The sequence below is a fragment of the Solanum pennellii genome, chromosome 11 (assembly GCF_001406875.1).
Source record: "Solanum pennellii chromosome 11, SPENNV200".
Classification (NCBI taxonomy): Eukaryota; Viridiplantae; Streptophyta; class Magnoliopsida; order Solanales; family Solanaceae; genus Solanum; species Solanum pennellii.
Genome location: NC_028647.1, coordinates 7,843,515 through 7,869,804, shown reverse-complemented (window position 1 = coordinate 7,869,804; position 26,290 = coordinate 7,843,515). Strand labels below are relative to the sequence as shown.

Genomic DNA, 26,290 nt, shown 5'->3' with positions numbered 1-26,290 from the left:
CATTCTTAAAACCACCCATTAAATGTTGCTTGTGTCAAGTTATTCCACCATTAAATGTACACCCACAAAAATTACAATTAATCGAATCTTTGATCTCTCCTTGAGTACAATAATTCCATCCAATATCCCGCTTTTTGCTAGCATCCGCCTCGAGTTCAGTCAATTCACTGTTTATGGACAAACGAGTAAATAATTATTGAAGAATTATTTTTAAAAAAAATTAGTGAAGGCAGGCAGTAAGCATTGGTCATTGAGCAGTGAACAGGGAAAAACAGAAAGAAAAAAAAGGAAAAGAGACAAAAAAAAAACATTACAAACCAACAAAAGAGACGAAAAGGAGCAGCAACTTGAGAGAAACTCAACAAGAAGAAGAGGAACTGAAAAGAAAAAAAAGAGGTATACGTATACCTGACAAATTCTCGAGAGGAAGACGATGAGGAGCAGGCGAGCAACAACTCGAGAGGAAGAGACTAAGAAGAGCAGCAACTCGAGAGAGGAAGAGAAGAAGAGAAGCAGCGACAGAAGAAGAGCAGAGTCGTGATCTCGTGGAGAAGAGAAATCGCGATTGTGAGTTTGAAAATAGATTAAAAAAAGTAATAATAATAATCTTGACAATATTATAAAGTTAAATGACTTAAATCTTTTTTTGAAAAATTATCAAAATGGCGCCGCCATTTAAGTCCCTATCGGGTTGCCTATTTGGATTCGCCTCGCCTCAGTGTAGAATGGCGAGAATGGCTCGCCTCGCCTCGCCATAGCACCTTTGGCGAATGGCGCTCGCCATTCACGACACTGCTCCACACTAAAAGCATGAAGTTAACAAATTTAAAACTTTCAATAATATTAAAAATATTTATCATTCATTCGCAATTGTCCTCGATGAGTTTTCATATTATAAAACGAACGATAATGACATAATTACTAACAATTATAAATGCATCACACTCTATGTAACACAGTAGACAATCATTTAAATATTGATTACCAATATTATCTCAGACTTTATTTTGTATGTGCTATGCTCTCTCCACAATTATCGTAACAATAGGTAAAATCAAAACTCTTGTCTTATATGAAATCAATCATCACTCATTAAAATTTAAAGAACTCAAGAAAGAGAAATAAAAAAATCTTATAAAAATAAAATTGCAAACTTACAATCTATGAAAGGTTGTGGATGGATGAAGAAAAGTGAAAATAATAGCACCAAAACAGCGGGCAGCGGGGGCCAAAGTGACCTAAGTTTGGAAATCGCAGTAGGGCAATATACTTTGAAGAAGTTGAACTTGAAGGAAGAAGGGTTAGGAAAAAGTTGAAGAGAAAGAGAACACTTTTTTTAATGTTTAATCAGATAAAAGAAAAGTCAAAGACAATAATTTAATTTGATCAATAAGAATTATAAAAAAAAAACGTGTGAGCTATTTTCCCTAAAAAATGTGTTGAAGTCTTTCTTTTTCTTAAAAACGTAAGCAGGCTGCAGCCAGTGGCGGATCTAGGATATAGAGCTCATGGGTGCCAAATAGACTTATCGATTAAATTAATTTTATATTTAATTAAATTATTCATCTTTTCTATATATATTATAAATCAATCAATAAAGTAAATAATAAGATATTACAAATCCACACTCCACACTAAAAGCATGAAGTTAACAAATTTAAAACTTTCAATAATATTAAAGATATTCTCATTCATTTACAATTGTCCTCGACAAGTTTTCATATTCTGAAAATGGTTGATAATGACATCATTACTAACATTTATAAATATATCACGCTCTTTGTAACTCACTAGTCAATCATTTAAATATTGATTACCAATATTATTTCGCACTTCATTTTTTATGTGCTTCATTGATGAAAATGTTCTCTCCACAATTAGCAACAGGTAAAATCAAAACTCTTGTCTTATATGAAATCAATCATCACTCGTTGAAATTTAAAAGAACTCAAGAAATAGAAATAAAAAAATCTTACAAAAAATAAAATTACAAACTTACAATCTATAAAATGTTGTGGATGGATGGAGAAAAGTGAAAATAATAGCACCCAAACGGCGGGCAGCAGGCGACAAAGTGACCTGAGTTTGGAAATCGAAATAGGGCAATACATTTTGAAGAAGATGAACTTGAAGGAAGAAGAGTCTAGAAAAAGTTAAAGAGAATGAGAACACTTTCTTTTAATATTCAATCAAATAAAAAAAAAGTGAATAGAGTGACGAGTAATGTTACACCAAATTTGGTGTAACACCATTCACACCAAAATGGTGTAAAATTTAGTGTTGAATTGAAACTCAAAAAACAGCAAAAAGAATTTGATGTAAAATTTAGCGTAGGATTGGAGATGGTCTAAAGCGCCGGCAACGCACAAAATCCACTAGTGAGAACAAAGAAGCACAAAATCCACTAGTGAGAACAAAGAAAAACACTCCCTAGATTCACACAACGACAGGTACCTGAAACCGGTACAAGAGAACACTAAAAGAATCTGAAACTTTGATGATAAAATTTAAAACTCATTGCTCTGCGCTAATTGCTATCAATTAATATTGTAAGAATATTTACAACAACTTTACAAAGCTTAAGTAGTAGGGGAGATCTTCTAACTACTGTATACAATTACAAGAAGCAGAGCTAATGCCACCAATCAACTCACAATAAACAACCACTGTGGCAGAGCCATTCAAACCACTTGAAGATCCACTGTACAGTAAGCTCTGAATATACAACAATCAAACCTAATCTCGATGGCTCCTGGAAGGGCGCTTGTTGTCATCATCTCGTCTTTAAATAGGGCATCCTTCCCGATGGTTCAGATAAAAATGGTGTACCAGCAGCAACTTGCCAGACACAGGTACCGAAATCCTACAATTACTCGGCCTAAACCTATCCATCAGGATCCAGTGGTTCTCCAGAACACTCGTCTGGAGCAGCTTCCTCCTCCTTAGGAAGACACCGGATTGGGACATAGACATACCCTTTAGGTAATCGCTGGTTCTTCACGGAGGCTTGATCTGAAGTCATTACCAGCTCTTTCTCAAAAGTTTCCATATGCTGTTTATGCAACAAACTGGTTAGGATTGAAATTCCAGCTAAAAATATGCATATCAAATATCTGACCAACAAATCCAACTAAAAGTGTGGATATGTCCTGTTAGGAAGTATGTCATTCAAATAAATCAGATCAAACATCACTCTACCTTTCTGTATCTCAATCGCATGTCCCCGTGATCTGTAGAATTCGAAGAAGCTCTATATGGGATTTGCTTCCCAGAAAATGACGCTCGTGCAGTTTTTTGTGTGACGGGGTTGGGTGATGTAGAACTATCATCAGTCTTCTGATCATTGTCCATAGACACGGGAAACTTAATGCGCCGTTTTCCTGCTACAGCACTGTCTACCGTTATGTCATCGGATCTTTGTATTGTTTCACTGCCTGATTTATAGCCATCAGTGTAGCCTTTAATGGAAGTTGTAGTAGCTGAATCTGAACTAACATCAGGTTGGAAGTAAGGGTGTCGGGTCAGAGCAGATAAAACAGCATTGTCTCTACTAGAAGCCAGAATATCATGTGAGCAAAGGATTACTTCACGCTGCAAATCAAAGAACCGTCTATCAGCTATGACACCAGAAGAACATATAGCATAAAAGAAAAGAAGCTGAACCCTTCTCCCTTCTCAAGCATGGAAAGCATATCATCATTTATCTGCCAGGTAACACAAACACCAAATAGCAGATAGACGTTCACCTGCTATTGTCCCACTACGATATAAGGAAGGGAAAAAAAGGACCCTGTAACAGAGGACGCAAATCCACTTTGAAGCTATTTCTCATGGACATTTCTCATAATGTTTCTTCCTACCATGGTTCTACTTGGTATAACGAGGAATTAGCTAGTGATTCAGAATCCGTGGGTACAATTATCTCCACTCTCAATGTGCCTATGATGTAGTGCCTGGTGGGCTGTTAAAATTGACGAAACAAATGTTCAACTTTGTAACTGCGTAAAATGACCAAGTAAAATGATGTCGTATTATCCACCTTAATTCATTTTTTTAGTCTTCATAACCTACTCCCCTTTATTTTAGTAGGCGCCAGTCTTCATCCTAGTGATTGGATTTCTATGCTTAGTCTGATAGGAAATAAAATATTCAAATAAATAATTTTACAGTGAATGCCTATATAAGCCCCTTCCTGAATAGGTAGGCACAAAAACAACATACCCAATGTAATCCCCACAAGAAGTCTAGGAGGGTGGGCTGTAGCAGCCTTACCCTTACCTTGTGAATATGTAGGCACTCACAAAATATCTCAGTGAAGCTTACTTTTGTTAGTGTAGTAACAAAAAATGCAAGAACATTTACTTCCAAAATCAGTCTGTTTTTACTTCTCAATAACTCGGGATTAGGAATGGAGAGTTATTCCATCTATTTTGATATTGAAAATCAGATTGATTGCCGCTTAACTACCTTATCATGTTAATGCACTTCCCAATGATACATAAAAAGGAATTCCTGGCCCACTGATTAAGCACATCAAAATCCATACTGTGACAGATAGAACACTGATGTGAAGGTAGTATTACCATTGTAAATATACGTAAAAGGTATTTCTGGGCCACTCATTAAACACATCAGAATCCATACTATGATAGATAGGACACTGATGTGAAGGCTGTATTACTGTTGTAAATATTCATGCACACTTCCTGCAATATCTATAAATAATACTTATCTTCTCTCAAATAAAATATTTCTTCTTACCAAGTAATCAATTAATTCACATCAAACGAAAATCAATGCAGTCATAAGATTGCAATAATACAAGACACCATACTAACAATATCTAATAAATGGAATAAGTAAATAGTGTTAACCAGCAATATAACAAAAGTGATGAGTTTGACAAGGCAGCGGCTAATAGTGATATCAACCAGAAAAAATGCAGGAACAGTATTCAGGACTATTTATGCCATATGATCTGCAAAGAGCGTGGAAAAGAAAACAAAGGCTACCTTCAGCTTCTCTCGCTTGACAATTCTTTCGCATAACAGCCGTAATCGCTCCAATTCGACCTGCACAGGAAAATTTGATAGGATTTGGATCTTTGGCCATTCTAAAATCAAAAGTATGTTCATGCTGATAATAGACAGAAATAGAATGCTTCAATATCATATTGCAAACAGTAACTCATAACTGCAGGATATAATGAAAATGACCTTCCCAGACTGGGAATAACCACAAAGGATTTAGGAAGCCAAGACATAATATTCCCACTTCAGAATGGCACCCAAACCCTGAATACAATGTTATTACAAGTTCCCTAAAAAGGGGGGTTGGAGTTTGGGGTAGGGTGGGGTGGGGTGTCAACAGGAGAACTTTTAGTACTCATTTTACTTTGATTTCAACCACATGTTCTGAAACAAGCTCAACAGCAGGAAATAATGAATAGAGGTGATTCACCTTCCAGGTCTCAAAGAGGATTTTGATCGAATCACTCATTTTCAGCAAAAAGAAAAAAGACCCAATCAACTACTTAAACATCAATGGGAAATTGCAGGTTACGACCTGATTCAGGTTCAAATATTATCCAGTATATAATTGAATTCAAAATTCTAGCATGCTACCTGCAGGTAACTTCCCTGTAAATGATATCATTCCCCTTTTAGATTTCATAAGTTCCCTCTCAATGGCTTAACAGTCTAGAGTTCTTGCTTTAGGTTTCAACTCCCAGAACCTAAATATTTTTTTGCCGTGGAGTTATCACCTATTTCTCTATGTAAATTCTTGCATCTTCTTGATGCTTCTTAATACAACCTCTTAATTCATCCACAAAAAAAAAGAGAAGGGTCGCACACAATTTCATCTTTGGCATGGTGTGTCTAATTGCTTGTGTCTCATATTTCTTCAGTCCAGCAGAATTTTTATAGATTCTCTACTTTGAAAGTATTACTTTTGTTTCTAGTAACTTTTATGCTCATGCATCTGTATATTAAACAGACTTCAAATACGTCTCACTTCCAAACGATCTCTCCTTTTGATACACTCCATGCTAACAGGTTATTGATAATGCTAAGCTGAGACCAAATGTAGTAGCAAAAATAGCTAGTCACAGTTATAAGGACAAAACGGCAAGTGAATAACTAAAGAGGACTACAGTTCAAAAGGTCAAAGATTGGGGATCCTTTCATCTATCTTTTTTTTTTTTTTTGAACTGGGGATCCTTTCATCTTTTACAACCCAAACAGCCCCCAATTTCTAGACATCACCAGGTCACTTTGCCACCCTCTTAAAGAGTAACCTATTGCTAAGTATATATAGGAATATAATAGTGAACTGGTAATATAAAGTCTCATTTCTCCAATTTAAACTTTCAATGAAGAAGATATCTATGTCCCATCTCAACCATCAACTTTAAGAGCGAGCACTACATCAAATAAACTATTAAGTTTTAGCAGAGAATCAATTAGCCATGGAGGTGAAATAACTGAATAAGAAAAAAGAACATATATTATATGAAACGAACTGAACAGCAAGACAACTGCTGCAAATTGAAACATGACAAATAATCAGGAGAATATCATCACTTACCCTGACTTGCTTCAGACTCTTCAATTCTTCCACCCCATGTCTCTGAGTCTCGGACTGATCACATTTGACACAAAATGAGTATACGACACAAGAAGTAGTCATTAAAGAAACTTGCAATCATTCCACTGACAAAGACAAGACCAACCTTAAGTCTTTGTTCCAAACTATGTTTGTCGCAATAAGCTTTGTGCTGCAGCTTGCCACCATTAGTTCTCATGCTTAAAAACAAGCCAGCACTTCTAGCACAAGAGGGATGGAATGTGCTATGACAGTGACCATAACTACACTGCAAATAACAAAAGCAGAATTTAAATAGGCAGACTAAGCTTAACACAACATCAAAAGGAAAAAGGCCCTTCCACATCTTCTACCTTAGTGCATACACCTTTTCTCCGCTGGCAAACAAAGCAGACATCATTACCCTTGGGGACAGTTGCCTGTCATTATCACAATAAGTAATACAGTAACTATTACAGCGACTATCCTGGTCCAGCTTTCCAGACCTAAACACAAAAAATGAGCAAAAGACATTCTTTATTCTGTTAAAACACATACCAGACCCTCAATTGGATGTACTTGTCCTCTTCTGAATGTTGATTCAAAGGCCCACTACAGAAGAAACAGAAATTAGAGTGATCATCAATGCAATGAATATATAAAGCTAGTGCGAATGATAAATACTCAAACATGAAGATCATAATTTACTTCAGCACAGAAGGCGTGAACCCATTGACCATCATTTGACTTTCTAAAAGCACCAGCAGTACCGCCACATAACTCACATTCTGCTACAAAACAAGGTTTCTCCTTCTCCGAAAGATGAGAACCTTGAGCTCCAGAGCCGCCGGATGACAATAACTCCTCGCATAGTTCACAGTACCAAGGACCTGTTGAGTTTCTCACACTTCGATAGCAATCCAAGTGAACAGCAACCTATGAACAAGGGAAATTGAACTTAGGAAAAGATTAATAAAGGATAAACAGTAGGAGTAGCGCTTCCTACCTTACAGCTGGTACAAACTAAGATAGGATTTAGAATGGTCTCGGACCGTCTGCACACATCACAAGTTCTGGCATGGTCTTTCGAAATATCTGAACTTAACTGGACAAGATCAGAGTTAGTTTCTGGTAATATGCGCATAGCAGTCGGCCTTGAAAGCGTCTCCTTGACCCGAGGATTCTGTTGGGAAGAAAGCCTAAGTCTTTCATTGGTAGCATTCATCTTCAAAACATCCAGCACAGATGGGGGAAAACAAACACATTCAGTATGATGAAAACTATGACTGAAATTACGAAATAGTTGTTAATACTGTTTAAGTGACTCAAAGTCCTAACATGAATAGATTTACAACCTCCTGATGCACGGATTCTTCTATATTATCTTTCCTCAATGATGAAATCCTAGACGATGCAGCAGCTGCAGCAGTTGCAGCAGCCAGTACAGTCTGTGCCTCCTTATGTCGTTTTTCTTTCCTTCCTTGCTTTTTGGCTTCTCTAAGCTCATAAAGATACTGGCTAACTAACACAGCATCCCATTCTCGTTGCCTAGAAGCATCAGTCTCCTGTTGGAGACTATTCACAACCTTAACAATTAAATTATCTGCAAAGAAATTAAAAGAGCATAGATTAATTCAATAACAATATCATGAGTTCTAGCGCATGTAAAAGCACAACAATAGGTGCAAGTTATAGTCTGCAGTCCTCATACAACACTCACAACAGAAGGTAGCAATAATGTTATCATGCACGATATTAAGGAAGAGGGATTATAGAAGAGACCACTAAAACGTTTCCTTGCAACAGCATTACAAAGCAGTCTGTGCTGGTAATAGACGAGCTCTCCTTCCACCTCATCTGCTGGTGAAAGCTCCAGCAGGCCCATAGCACTCGCCTTTACCAACTGTTCAGAGCAAGCACCATTCATTTTGAAGAGGTCGCCAGAAGTTGAATGTTGTGAATGTTGACTGCAGCAGATTCCTGAACTGGAAGATGCTTCAATCTGAGAAACCTCACCTTGTCTCAAATCTGTGAGCATGAAAAATAACATGAATGTTAAATATAAAAGTTACATCCTTGAGCTTTTACCATAAAATCCCAAACATTACCATCCAAAGGGACACCGACACCGCTCTCCATTTGCCTTAACCTAAGTTGAATAAAAGGGTGAATGTGAGAGCTATGGAAATTTTCCCGCGTACTGCATGAAGAAAATGTAAATGCTGGTAAAGTCCAATAGTTAACACATTTGTAGCCCAAAAGTAGCCACAAGTCAGCCAAAAGATATAAAATGGAATGCTCACGGGACATCTGGTAAGTGATTGAAAGAAACCGAAGAAATAGTGCTACTCATATCAGCAACTGTCGCAAGATTCTGATCAGATAAAGCACCCTGCTCCACTTGACCATTGTCAAGGCAATTGATTGGCACTGCAGCCAAATCATTCACATATTAACTTTTTGAGGATGACATAAGAGCAGTAAAACATGCATAGTTAGTGCTTAATATTAGTTCATCAATGACATTGAAATTGTTAAAGAAACGAACCTTGGGCCAACTCAACTCCAAAAGCTAGCACATGAGAGGAGGATTGCCCAAGGCCATATAAAAAGTCCATGTTCCATCCCCATGAGTGATGTGGCATTAAAACACCATCACCACCACCAAATATCGAAGATTAGACATTTGAGCAAAAAAAACAATCAACAAAAGACGGATGGCCCAACATCAGAAACGATGAATTGGGACGGGTCTTGCTTTGTCTCTAATACTATGATAAAGAGATGGACCTTGGGCCTCTAACTCAACCCCAAAGCTAGCTCAAGGAGTGAGGATTATTCAACCCATAATAAGGAAACCCACCCATCACCAATGTGGGATTCTTCATTCATGACAGTCTGAGTGGTCTATTTATATGGTCTTGTTGGAGTCTCACATCATTTTTGGGATGAGAACATGGACTCTGGCCTTGGGCAATCCTCCTCTCATGAGCTAGCCTTCAGGTTAAGTTAGGCTCATTCCACTTCATTAACATAAATTAACCGGAACTGTTAAAGATAACGAAATGACGGTCACCTTTCCAGATTTTATCACAAGTGGATTTGGTTCCAAACTCATAAACTACCATCGAGAAAATAAAGATGAACCTAAACTATCCCAACTCAACATCTAATGCGGGAAGTTTCCTAAGCAAATGTTGTAAATTTAGTTGGTAGCATGATAGCCTTTGAAACTTTTTATTGAGGACCCACCTGGCAAGGTCATGCATTAGCTTCACAAGTAACCACCTATTTTACATGGTCCAATACCCAAGGGGGAAAAGATAAATCCAATATACAAGAAGTATACGCGAGAAGATAGATAAACAAAAGACTCTTCCCATACCTTTATATTTTATCATCTTAAACCTATTAACTATTACACCATATTTTGAATTCTCTTTAACATTTCATCTTTATTCTGGAAGAACACACTCTTTCAACAATACTATACGATAGATATGCTGCTACACGAGTTTAAAATAAAATAAATATGAATATATGATTTTGTCCAACTAAAATTAATTTAATCGTCATTAGTTATCATTTCAAAAATTGGCCAAAATGCCGGATACAGGAAACTTAGAATAAATTAAAAATTGGTCTCTCTAAAAAGAAATATAATATTAGAATCAAAGCACACAAAGATGTGGCATAGCAGTCGATGAATTTATATAGAAGACCATAGGAGACAAGGATTCATATCCCCACATAAAAAATAGGTTAGGTGATTTCGTTCCACCTGTTTTTGCTTCTACTTTTGCAAGTAACTTGCATCTTCTTGATGCCTTCAATGAAAACATTTTTTAGTTCATCAAAAAAAATATGTAGTGATGGCTGATACAGTAATTCAGGTACCCAGTGGAAATAGTCGAGGTGCAATGGCATGCGCAGGATTTTTAGTAAGAGGTGTAAAAAACTATTTGAAACGTACTAATAAAACTCAAGTCAAGTAAACTACTAAACTTTCCTTGACGAGTTTTCAAATTTGAAATGTATTGATAATCGCCTCATTGAATAATGGAGATAGTACTAAGTACTCCGTCCGTCCCATTTTATGTGGCACCATTTCCTTTTTTGTCAGTCCCAAAAAGAATGTCACATTTCCTTATATGGTAAGTATTTAAAGGTATAATTTCTTTTTTACCCTTGTTGGTCCCACTTAATTTAAAATAGTACTCAAATACATTTATGAGGAGAAAGAAAAGTGAGTCTACTTTTGAAGGACAATTTGATAAACATTTCAAAGCCTTCATTTATTTCTTAAACTCCGCGCCCGGTCAAATGTTGCCACATAAAATGGGACGGAGGGAGTACTAAATATTCTAGTGCAATTCGTTTAATTTAGCCTAATTTGATTATAAATAGGAAGTTGGAGGTTTGAATCCCTATAAAATTGAACTTTTCTCTTAAAAAAATGTTTCAAAAATAAAGCCGAATTCTGCCTCACCAGGGCTCGAAACCGGGCCGCGCTTGAGAGAATGATCATTACATTCGCGCTGCAATCAACGAAACAATGTCGGTCGATACCCCATGACATAGGGTGGGTCCTCCCCGGTTCCCATATACTACTGTTATCTAAAAACTAAAATAGTCATTTCAGAAGTTCCAACAAGATGACCAGATGTGACCTGAACATTTTTAAAGTTACCATTTTCAAAGATTCATTGCTTGGTGTCATTCTGCACATCACACTAAGCCAACTATCATGTAACGTTGTAACTCTACTCACCAAGGTGGGGACAAAATCACCAAACATTTTTGTCCCTGCGAGGACTCAAACCATTATATTGATTCCAACCTCATTGTAAGCCAGACTATTTATTCATTTTATGTTATTTTTAATTCAAAATTCCATTACTAAACACCAAACCAGAGTCAAAAGTATGTACAAGTTGTTTATGAAACCATAATCATTCATAGGTGTTTAAACTGCCGTCTATCTATACAATAGGTATTCTCTATTCGCCCACAAATGTAAGTAGATAAAGACCTTTATTCATCTCAAGAATCTTGACAATTGACATAATATTTCAGCAAGAAAAAATATGAATAAGAACAGTAATGCCCCTATGAAATATGAAGGTTAAACTACATATTCTTAACATGCGTACAAAAATAAGTAATCGATAATGCGAACCTTCATCATCATTGGGATCGCCTGCTAGAGTTGCTTTTGAGGGAATAGTCGCGAGCATAACCTGTATGGGAGACAGGATAAGAAAGAATATTACCTCTAAACTATTTAAAAGCTACACCACTTAATAAGAAGAAATGATGCAATCACTGACTAAATCATTCAACAGGTAACAAAATCTAGGTGTCCCTCAAGAAAATCCAAATCATCAAAAGAGCATACCAAACACGTAAAGATATCTAAGATTATTAGAAGATTCAACGAAGATCTTTAATGGGGCAATTTCTGTTTAACCATGTTCGAATGGAATTATTTTTCAAGTATTTTAAAAACCAAATACCCATATTACAGATACCAAATTACAAATACCTAAACAAGGAAAATAATTACAACGTCAAAAATTGAGAATGTAGACCCATCAGGAGAATTTTCCGCAGAGGTCAAAGGTCTCAAAATTGATCTCATCAAGCTAATCTAGACAAGAATCATGAAGGTGCTTTGTGGAAAATGGTTGTAACATGTCTGCAACACATTTTGGAAAAATATAGGGAAGAGTCAAGGTGTATCTGTTTCCCGGAAGGCAACATCCATACGATGTGTGAGACCACTGAAAGGAATTATGAAGAAAAATAAGAGTTCCAGAGATTGTGGACTGTATATCCACTCCTTACTATTGATAGTTATAGGAACAGTGCGAGAGTTGTGGTGAATTGGTTACTGATGATAATCATAGATTAGGGTGAGAGATATCGTAAATTGGCCTCACATTTGCAAATTTGTAGGTAGGATAGAGATAGAACTATTGTTTCTTACTTCAAAAGACAGTCATCCAACTTGTGGGTCTTCACCTTTGTGATGTTCAACATGAGCATTAACAACATCAGTGGCAAAAACAGTCAAAATCTGAACAATGTGAAGAATCAGAAGGAGAACGAAAGCTCCATTATACCTCTTCTTGACAATGAGGAATTAGAAATAGAAAATCATTATAATATGACACTTCTATTATTTTGGTTCTCTTCTACAACATTTTGTCAAGCATATCCTAAGCATTTTAAGATTATAATATCGTGAGGTAAGAGAACTTTTTAAGTTGTTTCCAAAATATTATTTCAAAAACCTTGAGGAATCACAATGTCCGAATTCCCAACAAGTATTGCCTGCTCTAACCCTTGAATTTTAAGAGCCCATCATCCTTTTCGGAATGAGGTATAAGAGCAAGAGTAACACCATAATATCACTATACATCTTCAATGATATCTATCACTCATCACCACGGCTCACGTGTGCTTCTATTGAAGTGCAGACAACCAGAAGAGACGTCAAAAAGAGGAAATAACCTTCCAAAGAAAATTGCATGACACAAACTACATCTATAGCTAGCTAGCTACCATCAAACCTAAAAGATACTAACGGTTCCTACTCAAAATAATCTTCTATGATATCTATCACTCATCACCACGGCTCACATGTGCTTCTATTGAAGTGCAGACAACCAGAAGAGATGTCAAAAAGAGGAAATAACCTTCCAAAGAAAATTGCATGACACAAACTACATCTATAGCTAGCTAGCTACCATCAAACCTAAAAGATACTAACGGTTCCTACTCAAATTATCTTGTCCACGCTTAACAGCCAGCCCCCAACAACTTGAGCCCTAAGATCATAATACAAATCAGAATACTGTAATCATAAGGATATCATTCTACAGTGTTGCATTTCTGAGCCATGTCATCATGCTCAATAGGTAACAACTTTTCGCAGCTTAGGTTGGCTCATTTTTGCACCTTTAGTCTTTTCTCTCAATCCGTTATCAAATTCACTGATTTTCATTTAATCTGAAATGCCTTATCAATGTGATTCATACCAAAGCCTTAACTGGAAGAAAAAAGAACCTATACTTAAGCAACTAATGTGCAGTTTCCTAAACCTTAACCTTAGCACACAACATATAGTCAATCTCAAATGAATGTCGTGTCAAAGTCACTCTCATGAAAGTTTGGCTTGTTTTTAGTTTGATGGTTACCAGAGAAAGTATTCATCTCTACCAACTCCCCATCGAGCTGACGACAAGATTGGCCTTGCTCATTCGCTTGCTTGTTGACGAGCTGACGATGTGATGACTTGCTCATTGGCTAAATGCTCATATCAAAGCCAATCATGAAACTTTAGATTCTTTTAAGTTCATGCTTCCCAAAGAAAGTAAATCATCTCTACCAACCTCCTATGGCTATCAAGTTGGCGACAGGATGGGGCTTGCTCATTGTTGAGCTGACAAAAGGATGGTGATTGCTCATTGGCTTAGTGCCTACTTTGCCAAAAGGTGGCAGAAATGCAACAATCTCAGCCCAACCAAACTAAGGCCTCATTTGGTTGCACTTGATGAAGGTATTAATCTTCATCATTAAGATTTCAGTCATTAAATTTGTTTGTTTTGAACATTCAAATCTTAATAATTAAGTACGTTTATTTGTTTTTTAAAATTTTGCAATCACTTTATGCGTCTAAAAGATCTGAATGATTAAGATCATGAAACAAAGTCTTAGTAGGAGTTTGGACATGCGAATCGGATCACGGTTTGATTCAGTGTTAGGACATGTGACTTGGAATCGATATTTCAAATTGTAAATTATCCCCCAAAAAAAGAATTTGAGATATCAAATTGCAATTTCAATTTTTTAAAAATGTAAAAACTTGACCCAGAAGTTAATATTTTGCAACAAAAAAACATGTTTGGCGTGCAGAGATTGTTTGTACCATGTCAAAAGGATTTATATTAAAGAATACCTATTTACTACTATTGCTGCTAATGGATCTTTATAAACTAATGTATATTTGAAAGTTCGTAATCCTAAACATTTATTTATTTATATTTAGAAAAGGAACGTGAAGATATGCACATTATAAATATGGCGCCTTAGATATACCAATATCTTATATTTATGAACTATGGTTTACTCGTTTGGTATGATTGTCTAAAAATTGGAATAATGTTGATATTTTTCACAACTTGTGATGTTTTCATGTTTATGAGAAAAATACAACTTAAGAGATCCAAATTGCATGTCCAAACAGAACTTCAAACTCAAATCAATCAGATTTCAAATCATGTCCATGCATGCCTCAATATCATTTAGATGTCTGTTCAAAGGTCTCTACAAAGATGACACGTAGTTCATCACTACTCTATCCATCTTCACCTCTAACTACCACCATTGTCATCGCCCAACATTGTCAACTACCACACCCCGCCACTACCGATCACCACAACCACAATCCCACCCAATCACCAAAGTGACATAGTGAGTTGTCACCATCATTTACAATCAGCACCAACAACCACCATTATAATTGTGGTATAATTTTTTAATATTTAATTGATATAGTATTAGATTAATTTCGTATTTTATTTATATTGTATATTCATTAAGCTTTAAATAAAAACAATTCAGGTGCAGAGAAAACGAATAGTCGTAATTATGTAGTGCATCTTAATACATCATCTTAATGCTCAAACATCTAAAATCTTAATGACACATCTTGATATTCAGCTATGCATCCAGATTCATACATCTCAATCTTAATGAAAACAAATGAGGCCTAGAAGCAACCAATATGTTTGGTTTAATTATAGACATATAAGAAAATCAAATAATAGAAGTAGCATATAACCAACTCAGTAAAACTGATCCCATATCACATTATATTCAATTGATCTCAATTAAAAATATGATTAAATAATCAAGATCAACAAAATCATAAATATTTATCATACCTTCTGTACGCCAGCAGACAGAAGCTCTCTTGGACAACTTGAATCTTCCCTTCCATCCACACTAGTTTTAGCATCATCTGCTGCTGCTCCATCAATGTTTACCATCTCCTTAGATGAACAAAGTGATTCACCATCTTTCACAACCCTGACATTGTTTTTGGTTCTTCTTCGAGGTGGTACAGATTTCACGGGTACAGAGTCCGTAATCTCGGGTTCAGTTACTTTAATGGAATCCAAATCATCCACTACACCAGCCCCAACTTTTGGGGCTTTTGTGGATTTAATTTTGACTTTTAAAGTTCTGTGTAAACTTCCAATATAAGCATGATTCTTCAACCACTTAGCTACCTTGGACCGTATGTCAGGAACGATTTTACCATCCTGCAATTAGCAGAAGTATCAGTGCATTATCAAAAAGAAATCAACTCATCTTCAAGAGAGAATTCTTGAGCTTCTTATCATGTGCATAACACACAATAAGTATAGAGGAGAATACAAGAACAAAGAAAATTACATTGAGCATCGAGGCCAACAAATCTGAAGGTACACCAATCTCCACAGCAACATCTTTTACATCAACCTTTTTCTGCTCTATTAACTACAAAAAGAATGAATATATTCAGTATTTTATAAATTTAAATGGCACATAAAACTAGAATCAAAGAAGAAAAAAAGGTTCTCCATATTAAAAGTACAGATACCAAAATCTATGGGGTATATACTTCCAGAATAAAATCAATCACCATTGTCAAACAGACCATCGTATCTTATTTAATTTTCATATTGACAGAAACTGATATCTACTTGGACATTTCTGCACCTCCAATGGGCATTCATTGAATTGTGTTAATACAAAAAAACCACACATACAATGATGCAAAGACTAATATATCGGTATATCATTTCATCACAGTTTTCAAGATTTGCCAACATGATCTCTGAGTATGTGAATGTACGCTTGCTACTTAGCCTAGATGAGACAATACCTTTTTCAATATCATGGTAAAATCTACAGGATCAGCCACATCACCATCTTTGTTTTCACACAAGTCCCTATTAATAGGCTGCTGTGGAACACCGTATTCTGTTTGGTGTCTAAGATTCAAGCCCTTCTCCAGCAGCCCTTCCTTTTGTAATCCATCATCATTCAACTTATCCAAACCTGAGCTGGAACTGTCCGTGTGCAACAACATTTTGTCTCCATTTCTTAAGCCAAGCTTTAACTTGTGTGATTTGGCTGTGACTGATCCAGCCAACTGATTGTTATCTGTGGAGCAAGAAACAACGTCTACTGCAGATCCTTTACCTTGTTGACTGCTACTGCTGATCTGGAGATCTGAATGCTTCGAGCAGAATGCACGTAATTCAACCTAAAAGCATTGGAAATAAGTAGGTAAAGAGTAACAAGGAAGACACTTTAAATCAAGATGATGTTACAAAATGAAGGATCAAAGTACATTTAGTATAAAATAACATCAACTCGAAAACCGAAATCAGAAAAGGATTATCAGTTCAATATTACAGATAAAAAGAACCACCACAGGAAGAACAAGAATTTAAAAAAACAGATAACAAGAGCTCACATCATCACATCCAAGTTTGCCCCATATCTCCATTCTGTGGCTTGCTTCCCTGGCACATATAGGATGGAAAGAAGTCCTACAAGCTCCTACAATCATTAAGAAAAGAAGTTAACAAAGAACAAGCCCTGGAAGTCTACAGAAATAGTGTAGAACGAATGATTTTCAGACTGAATCTATAAGTTTATTTGGTTTTCCTTCTCTCTCCAAGCAAGGTACATGATAGGAGTTCTTTAAGAGGGGCAAAGGTAGACCCATAATGCAGTTTTCTTTTTTAATATTCCACCTCTACAAGACTCTATCAAAATATTTAGCAACGTCACATGAAACTGGAGAAATAAAATCACCAATTGCACACAATTCAGTGTCTGACTAAGCCAGATAGAAACTACTAAATGTCTCAGTTGCTGAAATTGCATTGCTGTGCAAATAGTTTGCCTTGGTAGTTTGAAATTACATTACATCGTTGATGAAAAACTCTTCTAAGGATGCAACCATAATAGTATTTTTACAGAAAAGGTGTGTAAAACGCCATCTGCAAAATGTGCGCTTCAGTGTCGTCAATAAGGCTCTAAGACAAAAACTTTTCCTTGTGAAAGAGTGTTTTCTGCAGCAGTGACGCTAAGCAATTAGTATTTCATTTTACTATGATAAATCAATTTCTTTGTCTATAGATTGTTTATTCATACTTGTATATATTATCCTTGACTAAAAATATATATATTTGTATTTTTTTCCTGTTTGCCCTTCTTTCTATAGAAGCCCTCATTTTATTTGTGATTTGGACTTAAAGACCCATTCGGACCTCAGAGCTTTTTGACGCTTCTCACTTTGGACAACACTGGTCCACATGGGTAACAAAGAGTACATCTATAACATCTGCAAAGTTTAAAGGCAAACTTGACACCTTTCCCCCTTATTTCCTTTCACTCATTGTTTCATCTTTCAAAAAAACACCTCATTGAGCCACCTTCTATGCAAAAACCACCACAAAATAACTCCTCTCGACCCCCCCCCCTTTTTTTTCTAAAAACAACACTAGCAGAAAAAGAGAAGGCAGCAAACTCTCACCATCTTTCTTTTCTCACTCCATTGCCATTATATAACAAAAGCTTTGGTCTCTCACATCCATTCCACAGATCCTCCATAACCTCATTCATCCATTGGTCCCGATTGAATCTTCGGACGCCCAAAAAAAATATGAAGTGCTTGGACCTGGTTCGAAAAGGGCCAAAAATCCACCAGTAAACCCTATTCCACTCTCCTTTCTTGCCCCTGTGCAGAACCCTTCTAAGAAAATGGCCACGTGAGACCCACGAAAAAAGCTCCACTAGAGACCAAACCCAAAAACAACAACACCCCTCGCGTAAAAGTACCACTAGCTGACAAACAAGCACCATAAATCATCACCGTTCCCCATCAGCAGCCTTTCCCAAAGAGAAAAAAAATCGCCAACTACCTTCTTACTACCATAGAACCCACCAAAGGAATCGTTCACCACCAAAAACAACCTTCATCAACCAGACCCACCGAAAAAAAGGCACAAAAATAACAATACTAAGAACACCATCTAAGAATACATAGGTTGGAGATAGTTTGAGAAAGAACTTGAGTTAAGACATGGGTGATAAAAGGGGGATGTTTAAAGGTGTTGGTTTTGCGGTGGAGAAGAGCTCTTAGATAAGTGATGAGGTGATTGTTCACCTTTCTGAAAGAGTGAATGATAAAAACTTGAAGGGAAAAAATAAAGGAAAAAGGGTTGTCCCTAAATTCTGCAAAGTGGTAGATATGCCCTGCATTAATAGTTAGCCTTGTGAAGAAATCGTGGAGTCCAAGTTGCAAATCAAAATGATTAGACGCTAATCAGACCCAACTAATGCTCCATTTGCATCTAAGGGAATATGTAGGCCATTTAATATAAGAACAAGAGCAAAGCTGGCCCAAACTATTCACGAACATACTTGGAACATTTCACTTAATTCAAGCACAAACTTGGAAGTTTTTTCAAACTGGGTATTGAGTATATATATCCAAAACAAATTGATCATGATCATAAACCACCCAAGCTCAAGCTAAACGATCTACACTCCTTACTGTTTTAGGATAATAGACAGGATTTCTCCAGTTAATGACTAGAAATTCACAATTATAAAGTGTCTGAGTTAAACGAGAATCCTTGAGGAGTGGAAACTGGCAGCCACATATTATTTCATTGCTCAGTGGTCGGACAAATTTGGACATTATTCTTATATTGTTTCAAGATCACTATTGGTATTCCAAACACAGTCAAAGAGCTACTAAAGCTCCAGGGGTATTAATAAAACCATTAAAAAGGATTTCGTGCAGCGTCCGTGTCTATATGTTGTAATACATGGAATGAAAGAAATGTGCGATGCTCTAAGAGAAATCATTAGTGTGTCCAACAGCTTAAATACAATTGCTTATTGGTTTTGACTTTTGGGTGTAATCTAACACCAACATAAGCCAGCGTAATTCCACAAGTGATGTCTGAGGAGGACAAAGAGTACGCAGACCTTAAACTTATAGCCTCTCTTCAACCATCTACAGCATCTCTACCTCTAGGGTAGTGGGTAAGGTCTGCATACGCTCTACCCTCCCCAGACCCTACTTTGTGGGTTTACACTGAGTATGTTATTGTTGTAATCTCTGAACCATCTCATCAAAAAGAAACTACTACAGATCCCCTTCAAATTGCAGAAAGCCTTTGAGTGGTCGACACCACACAAATTCTCATCGCTGAAAAGAAAGTTCTCTACATAGACTGATGTAACCAGTAAAGCTATTCTAGGGACTGCTTAGAAGTTTATCAGCAACTACAGCTTCAATTTTGGGTTGTAACCTAGATATTTAATGATCAAAGTCTCTGATCCAGTGACCTTCTCATATAGTATGACCCAAATATATTTTTGTGAAAAGCACCCCAACTCTCCCCAGACAGAAAATGGGAAACAGAAAGGAAAGAGGAACAAAAAAAAGTATAATCTGCAGAAAGTTTCCAGTTTCTCTTAACCAATGGAAGTCAACAGCCCCAAGTACATTTCAGAAAAATAACAGGTATATCAAGTTCATTACTGAATAACATTGGTGTTGCTCTATCCAGCTATCCTACATTGTAACTCCAAAGCCGTGTTTCAAGAAGAGAACATAAGGAAAGATCTAAAACCTTTTTCATGAGTTGTAGGAACAGAGTGGATGAAGTGGAGAATGAACACGGCAATCAAAAAAGAATGAACACTGCAACCAAATAAGATTTATTTCTTCTTAATTCTTGCAGAATTACAAATGATTGATAAAATAAGATAAAAGCCCAAGAAAACTGATATAAGTACATACAAGAATGTCAAATATGCAAACAACGAAGTCACTGACTATAAATAGAAAGACTTTTAACTATGTCAAATAGTAGCTTCCAATTAACCAAACCAAACATCTTCGAGAAAATCATCAAACGAAGAAATGCAGGAATGGTAAAGAAAGGAAGCAGCAAGACATACCATTACTGCACCGAACACACGCCCCATGTTTCACCTTGCACAGATAACAAATTAACTTCTTCCGTGTATCCTTTATGCCATCAACATTCAATATCGGTTCCATGATCCTAGTATTCTCAACAAATACCTCAGGCATCCACTGACAACAAAACAAGTGAACAAACTCCAGTCCAGAAGATTCTTCACTTCCCAGACCTCTTTTCCTACAAGGTTTCAGAGCACCACCGCTTTTTGGGCAAAGAACGCATGGCTTGTCAATACTTACCGCCTCATTATTTTGCTTGCACCAAGAACACAACCAAGTGCCATCAACATCGTCCTGCACACCATAGCATCTCTGATGAACAGTGATACTACAAGAACTACAAACAATCAGTCTGTTCAGCACATCACCATGGTCACCTAAACTACAATAGTGACAAAATGAATCTGACCCTTCTACAGGGCGAGCAACTAGAAGCTTCTCCAATCCTGCATCTCCACCCAAAAGCTTCCTTTTCTTTGAAGGTCGTTCAGAGGCAATATATATCTTATTCCTAGAACCTAATAGCCATTCCAACCCACTGAAAGGCAAAGAGGGGGACGAACAGGGCTTCACATTTCCATCATTTTCTTCTTTAGACAATTCAATTTCCTTTACTCCTTCACTGTCAACGTCCATAAATTGCTCATTCTCCTTCTCTTCTTTAGCCATCATCCCACTATCATTCACTGCACTGCCCACATTCTCAAACGTAGGAATGTACAATAATTTCTGATCATTACCCAAAAACTCACAAGACCGAAGTTTATACCATCTATCAATATCTTCCACAGTTAAGACACGAAAGTATTCCTCCACATCATCCCAGAATCCACTATTCCGACCCCCCTTTTGCCGGGAAGACGACTTCTTCTTAGTTTCAGTCCCTGCATGAGACTTCTTATGCCGTTTTCTACTATCAGAACTCTTATTTAACAACTGAGCTAAGTTATTAGGTAAAGTAAGGTGCCGAGTAGAGGAAGAAGATGGCTGTGACTGAGAATTAGAATCCTCAGAATCAAAAGGACAACGCAGAGACAAAGATTTTCTTGCCTGTGTATAAAAGTCTATCCCATTCCCAATTTGTTGTGGCAGTTCCGTAATTTTCTCCAACTTTGAGGGCTTTTCCGTAATTTCGTTTTCCGAAACCCTAGGTACAAGAGATATTGAACATGGCTTCTTTTCCTCCCCTTCGTTATTCCTTACCATCATCTTCCTCCGCCGCTGACATCTCCCTCCACCATCACCACCAGTCATCGCCGCCGCCACCATCCACTTCCACAACCACCCTTGCAACATACATCACCACCGACAACCTGAAAAACCTTAACAAATCTACAGCGATACAATACAGATAAACGCTCTGAGATTTGTAATTCCTATGGAGGATAGAAACAGAGAAAGATGTTGTTGATGAGAGAAGAGAGTCCCTTCGTTCGTGCGAAATAGGAAAGCTAGGGTTAGGGTTTGTTGTTATTTTTATCGGGGCATGTTTTTTGGATCCGTTTTTTTTCTTTTTTTGATTTGTTTTTTTTTTTTTTTTTTTGGAAGAATCGGGATTTTCGGATGAACGTTAGAGAGAGAGAAGTGTGATGTTTTTAATTTTAGTTTCGGTTTTTAAAGTAGTTATAAATAATAAAAATAATAAATACAGTTGGGGCTATTTTTTAAATAAGAAAAAGAGACATGGCAAATGGCATATAGTGGGTAGGAGGACGAATATTTTTTTTGACCTTTTTGCATGAGAATTCGTATCGGATTCTTTAATTTTACCGCCTTTACTATTATTGATTGGTTCGCAAATTAAGTTATCACGAGATTATAAATTTTTGTAATATTAATTTACAATTTTAATGAGACAATATTATTAAACTTCTAAAAATATACGGTTAAATTTATAGGTGAGGTAATTTAAAAGAGTCAATTCCCTAAATGGTCATTCAAATTAAGAGAATTGATTTGAAATATCATTTATGTTTTATTTAGGACCAAAATATCACCCAACTATCACTATTTTTTCCTCCAAATATACTTGGTACTTAAATATCGTCATTCTCTCTTAGTTGGCATGACATGTCATTAAAGTTTTTTTTTAATAATAGACTAATTTAATTCATTAATCACATTTAACTTAAATGATAGTCATATTATTTTAAAAAATAAATTATTAGTTTATTAAGAATAAATTTTTATATTTAAAATCTTTTATCATAATTAAACTTTTTATATTTTTATGTTATGAAGAATAATTTTTTAAAATGTACTATAATTTTATCAATTTTGGATACTTATAGACACATACATTCAAAAGAATATTGATATACAAATCATTAATTAACACTAATTTATATTAATTAATCATAAGTTGTATAATAAATCAATAATATTAAAGATCAATTAAATATCACAATAATACTAATTGTGTGTTGTGCAATTCATGCTTCTGATATTATTTTTTTGAAAAGAAAAAATGAATAATATTATATTTTTTATCTATTAGAAATACTAAATACCTCAAAAGTCTCCTCAAATTCTAGTTCATATGCTCTCTCATTAAATCATCATTTTAAAAAACAATAGACCTATTTAATTCATCAAACTTATGTCTCTACAAAATAAATATATAAATTACATGAGAATTTATGAAGATTATAAGAAAAATAATTTAAAAAGTCTAGTTACTCTATATATTGTCACTAAACAAAATTCAATGATGAAAAAATCTATGTGTACACTTATTGCCTGATAATTTTAAAATTCCTAACTAAATTATTTTAAAATTTTAAGCAATTTGTTTTATAAAAGTATTAATAAATTTGTAAGGTTGACAAAAAAATTGGTAAGAAGGAGAAAACTATTATTTAACTTTTTTTTTATTCTTTTATTCTATATTATATTATATTATAACTTTTCATACAACTAAACATCAGTAAATGAACTAATAATTAATTGAATTTCCTAATTTAATTCAATAATATATATATTATATGCGATTAATATACTGATAAATAAAGATTAAAATTTTATTTTCTATAAATATTATTCACTTACTATTTTCTTTTTAAAAAAAGATATATTGTAAATATATATGGATTTCAAAGCACCCAAATAGTTTTTTTTTAATAATTAATCGGCCGTCAATTTTATTGATTCATTATACAATTTGTGATTAATTGAAGTAAATTAGCATTTGAGTGATTTGTATATCAATATTTTTTGAATGTATGTGTTTATAACTATTCAAAATTAATGAGATTATAGTACGTTTTAAAAATGTATTCTGCATAACATAAAAAAATAAAAAGTTTAATTCTGATAAAAAAAATTAAGTATGAAAATTTATTCTTAATAAATTAATAAAAAAAATTAAAAATAATATGATCATTATTTTAGTTAAATGAGTTTAATGAATTAAATTAGTCTATTATTAAAAAAATACTTTAATGACATGTCATGCCGACTAGGAGAGAGTGATGCTTTTGAAGTGTCAAGTATATTTGGAGGAAAATAGTGATAGTTGGGTGATATTTTGGTCCTAAATGAAACATAAATGATATTTCAATGCAATTTCCTTAACTTGGGTGAACATTTAAGAATTGACTCTAACTTAAAGATTATGTGATTTAGATCGATTCGAATTACAAAATGTGTAAGAAAGTAAAATTTCATATAAAAAAGGAGGTTACGACAAAATTTGAATATGATAATATAAAGCGAAAATTGCAATGTGTTGATTTGATTTCAATAAATTCATAGTAGAAATTTTTTTGGACGAACTTTGATGAATGCTCAAAATTGACGAATAAAGATAATATTGTTAAAGAAAAATATGAGAAATTAGTTAAAGATACGATGCAGTACAATTTATAGATTATACTAGGTAAATTTTCCGCGCTATGCCCGGTGGAGAACTACGTCAATAATTTACTTTTAAACATTTGATAATACAAGTGTTTTCGAGTGGGTGCAATCCAACGATAAATTGTCAAGAATATTTTATCCAAGGATGAAATGAATTATTTTTTTAGTGTTAAAATCAAAAAGATTTGATTCTAAGTGTTTATGAATTTTGTTAGTAATTCTTCATTTTACTGTAGTTATTTATCACCAAAGTCTTTAGAAAAGAGAGGTAATTATTTCATTGTATTTCCCAAAAATGGTACAAACATTTTATTCATCAAGGCATCTACATACAAAAAATTAAAATATTATACATCTTATATAATTGATAAGTTAATTTAAATTTTAAAAAACATCTCTTTAAGTTCAATGAAATAACGTATGACACTCAAATAATTTGGATTAAAGAATGTCTTGGCATGTCCCTTATTCAAAATCAATTGCAGTGTATGTATTACTTTTATAGCCAAAAGGCATAATTTGTTGTTTACGTTTCTATAAATATGGTTAAAACATTACTCCTTCATAAAAAAATTGTCTAGTTTGACTTGGCACGAAGTTTAAAAAATTAAAAAAGACTTTTGATTATGTGATTCTAAAATAAAGTTATGTCAAATGTATAAAATTATCCTTTAATCTTGTGGTCTTAAAGCCACGTGGAAAGTTGTTACCAAAAAAAGGAAGATGTCATTCTTTTTTAAACGAAATAAAAAGGAAAGGATATTATTCTTTTTTAAAAGGAAGGAGTATTTTTTTTTTGCAACTTTCAATCTAATTTTTATAAAGAGATAATTATTTATTTAAGGGATAATGCACAAGTACCCCCTCAACCTATGTCCGAAATCTCAGAGACACACTTATACTATATTAAGGTCATATTACCCCCTTGAACTTATTTTATTAATAATTTTTTACCCCTTTTCAGCCTACGTGGCACTATTTTGTGGGCCCATTGTTGGTTGACTTTTATTTTTAAAGATAGTGCCACGTAGGCTGAAAAAAGGTAGAAAATTACTTCTAAAATAAGTTCAGGGGGGTAATAGGACCTTAGTATAGTATAAGTGTGTCTCTGGGATTTCGAGCTTCGGTTGAGGGGGTAATTGTGCATTTTCCCTTTATTTAATATTTGATTATTATGGATCCATCCTACTTTGAAGGGTAATTCATTGAGTTCAATCCAACATTTGAACCTCAAACTTTTAATTAAGGTTTAATACAATACTAACCATCTCACTACATTCCTTTAATTTTTGGATATCACTAGTCGATTGAATGTTTTAATAAGATAAAAGTTGAATAACTAAAAATCAATAGATTAAAAAGTGGTTACACCATCCATGGTAGAGTGTCACGACCCAAAACGGGCCGCGACTGGCACCCACACTTATCCTACTATGTGAGCGAACCAACCAATCTAATCCCCAACATTTCAACCATCAATAACAAAATATAATGCGGAAGACTTTAAACTCATTAATGGAAATCGATTAAATAACTTATAAAAACTCAATACTATTTATTCCCAAAACCTGGAAGTCATCACCACAAGAACATCTATCCTCAAATTACTAATCTAAGAGTATCTAAGAAGCTAAAATAAGTAAAAAGCTAGTCCATGCCGGAATCTCAAGGCATCAAGACATGAAGAGGAAGATCCAGTCCAAGCTAGAAGCAATAGCTCACCCTGAAATCTGGCTTGATGAAGACTGGCTAGAGTTGCGGTTGAGTTGAAGACGA

The 26,290-nt window shown here is 35.0% G+C and overlaps 1 protein-coding gene across 1 annotated transcript; it reads right to left on the bottom strand.

Moving 5' to 3' along the window:
• Positions 1-2,493: 2,493 nt before the first annotated feature.
• LOC107004550 lies at positions 2,494-22,233 on the bottom strand. The gene is made up of 19 exons (XM_015202783.2): positions 20,632-22,233; positions 17,120-17,205; positions 16,523-16,906; positions 16,051-16,134; positions 15,537-15,917; positions 11,765-11,825; positions 8,889-9,015; positions 8,694-8,785; positions 8,368-8,613; positions 7,941-8,188; positions 7,592-7,810; positions 7,294-7,521; positions 7,144-7,197; positions 6,960-7,025; positions 6,734-6,874; positions 6,589-6,642; positions 5,013-5,072; positions 3,199-3,591; positions 2,494-3,052 (listed from the first exon to the last, which is right to left on the bottom strand). The coding sequence occupies exons 1-19, from the start codon at positions 21,950-21,952 to the stop codon at positions 2,885-2,887; spliced, it is 4,413 nt and encodes a 1,470-aa protein (XP_015058269.1). The 5' UTR covers positions 21,953-22,233; the 3' UTR covers positions 2,494-2,884.
• Between the last annotated feature and the right edge of the window lie 4,057 nt (positions 22,234-26,290).

What these genes read in the sequence shown, in the direction of transcription:
- LOC107004550 (XM_015202783.2), bottom strand. Translation starts at nt 21,952, where the DNA reads ATGTTGCAAGGGTGGTTGTGGAAGTGGATGGTGGCGGCGGCGATGACT. An exon ending in TGTTGGCCTCGATGCTCAAT is followed by an intron (nt 15,918 to 16,050) that starts GTAATTTTCTTT and finishes TGCTAATTGCAG; the next exon opens with GATGGTAAAATCGTTCCTGA. An exon ending in TGTCTGCTGGCGTACAGAAG is followed by an intron (nt 11,826 to 15,536) that starts GTATGATAAATA and finishes TCTCCCATACAG; the next exon opens with GTTATGCTCGCGACTATTCC.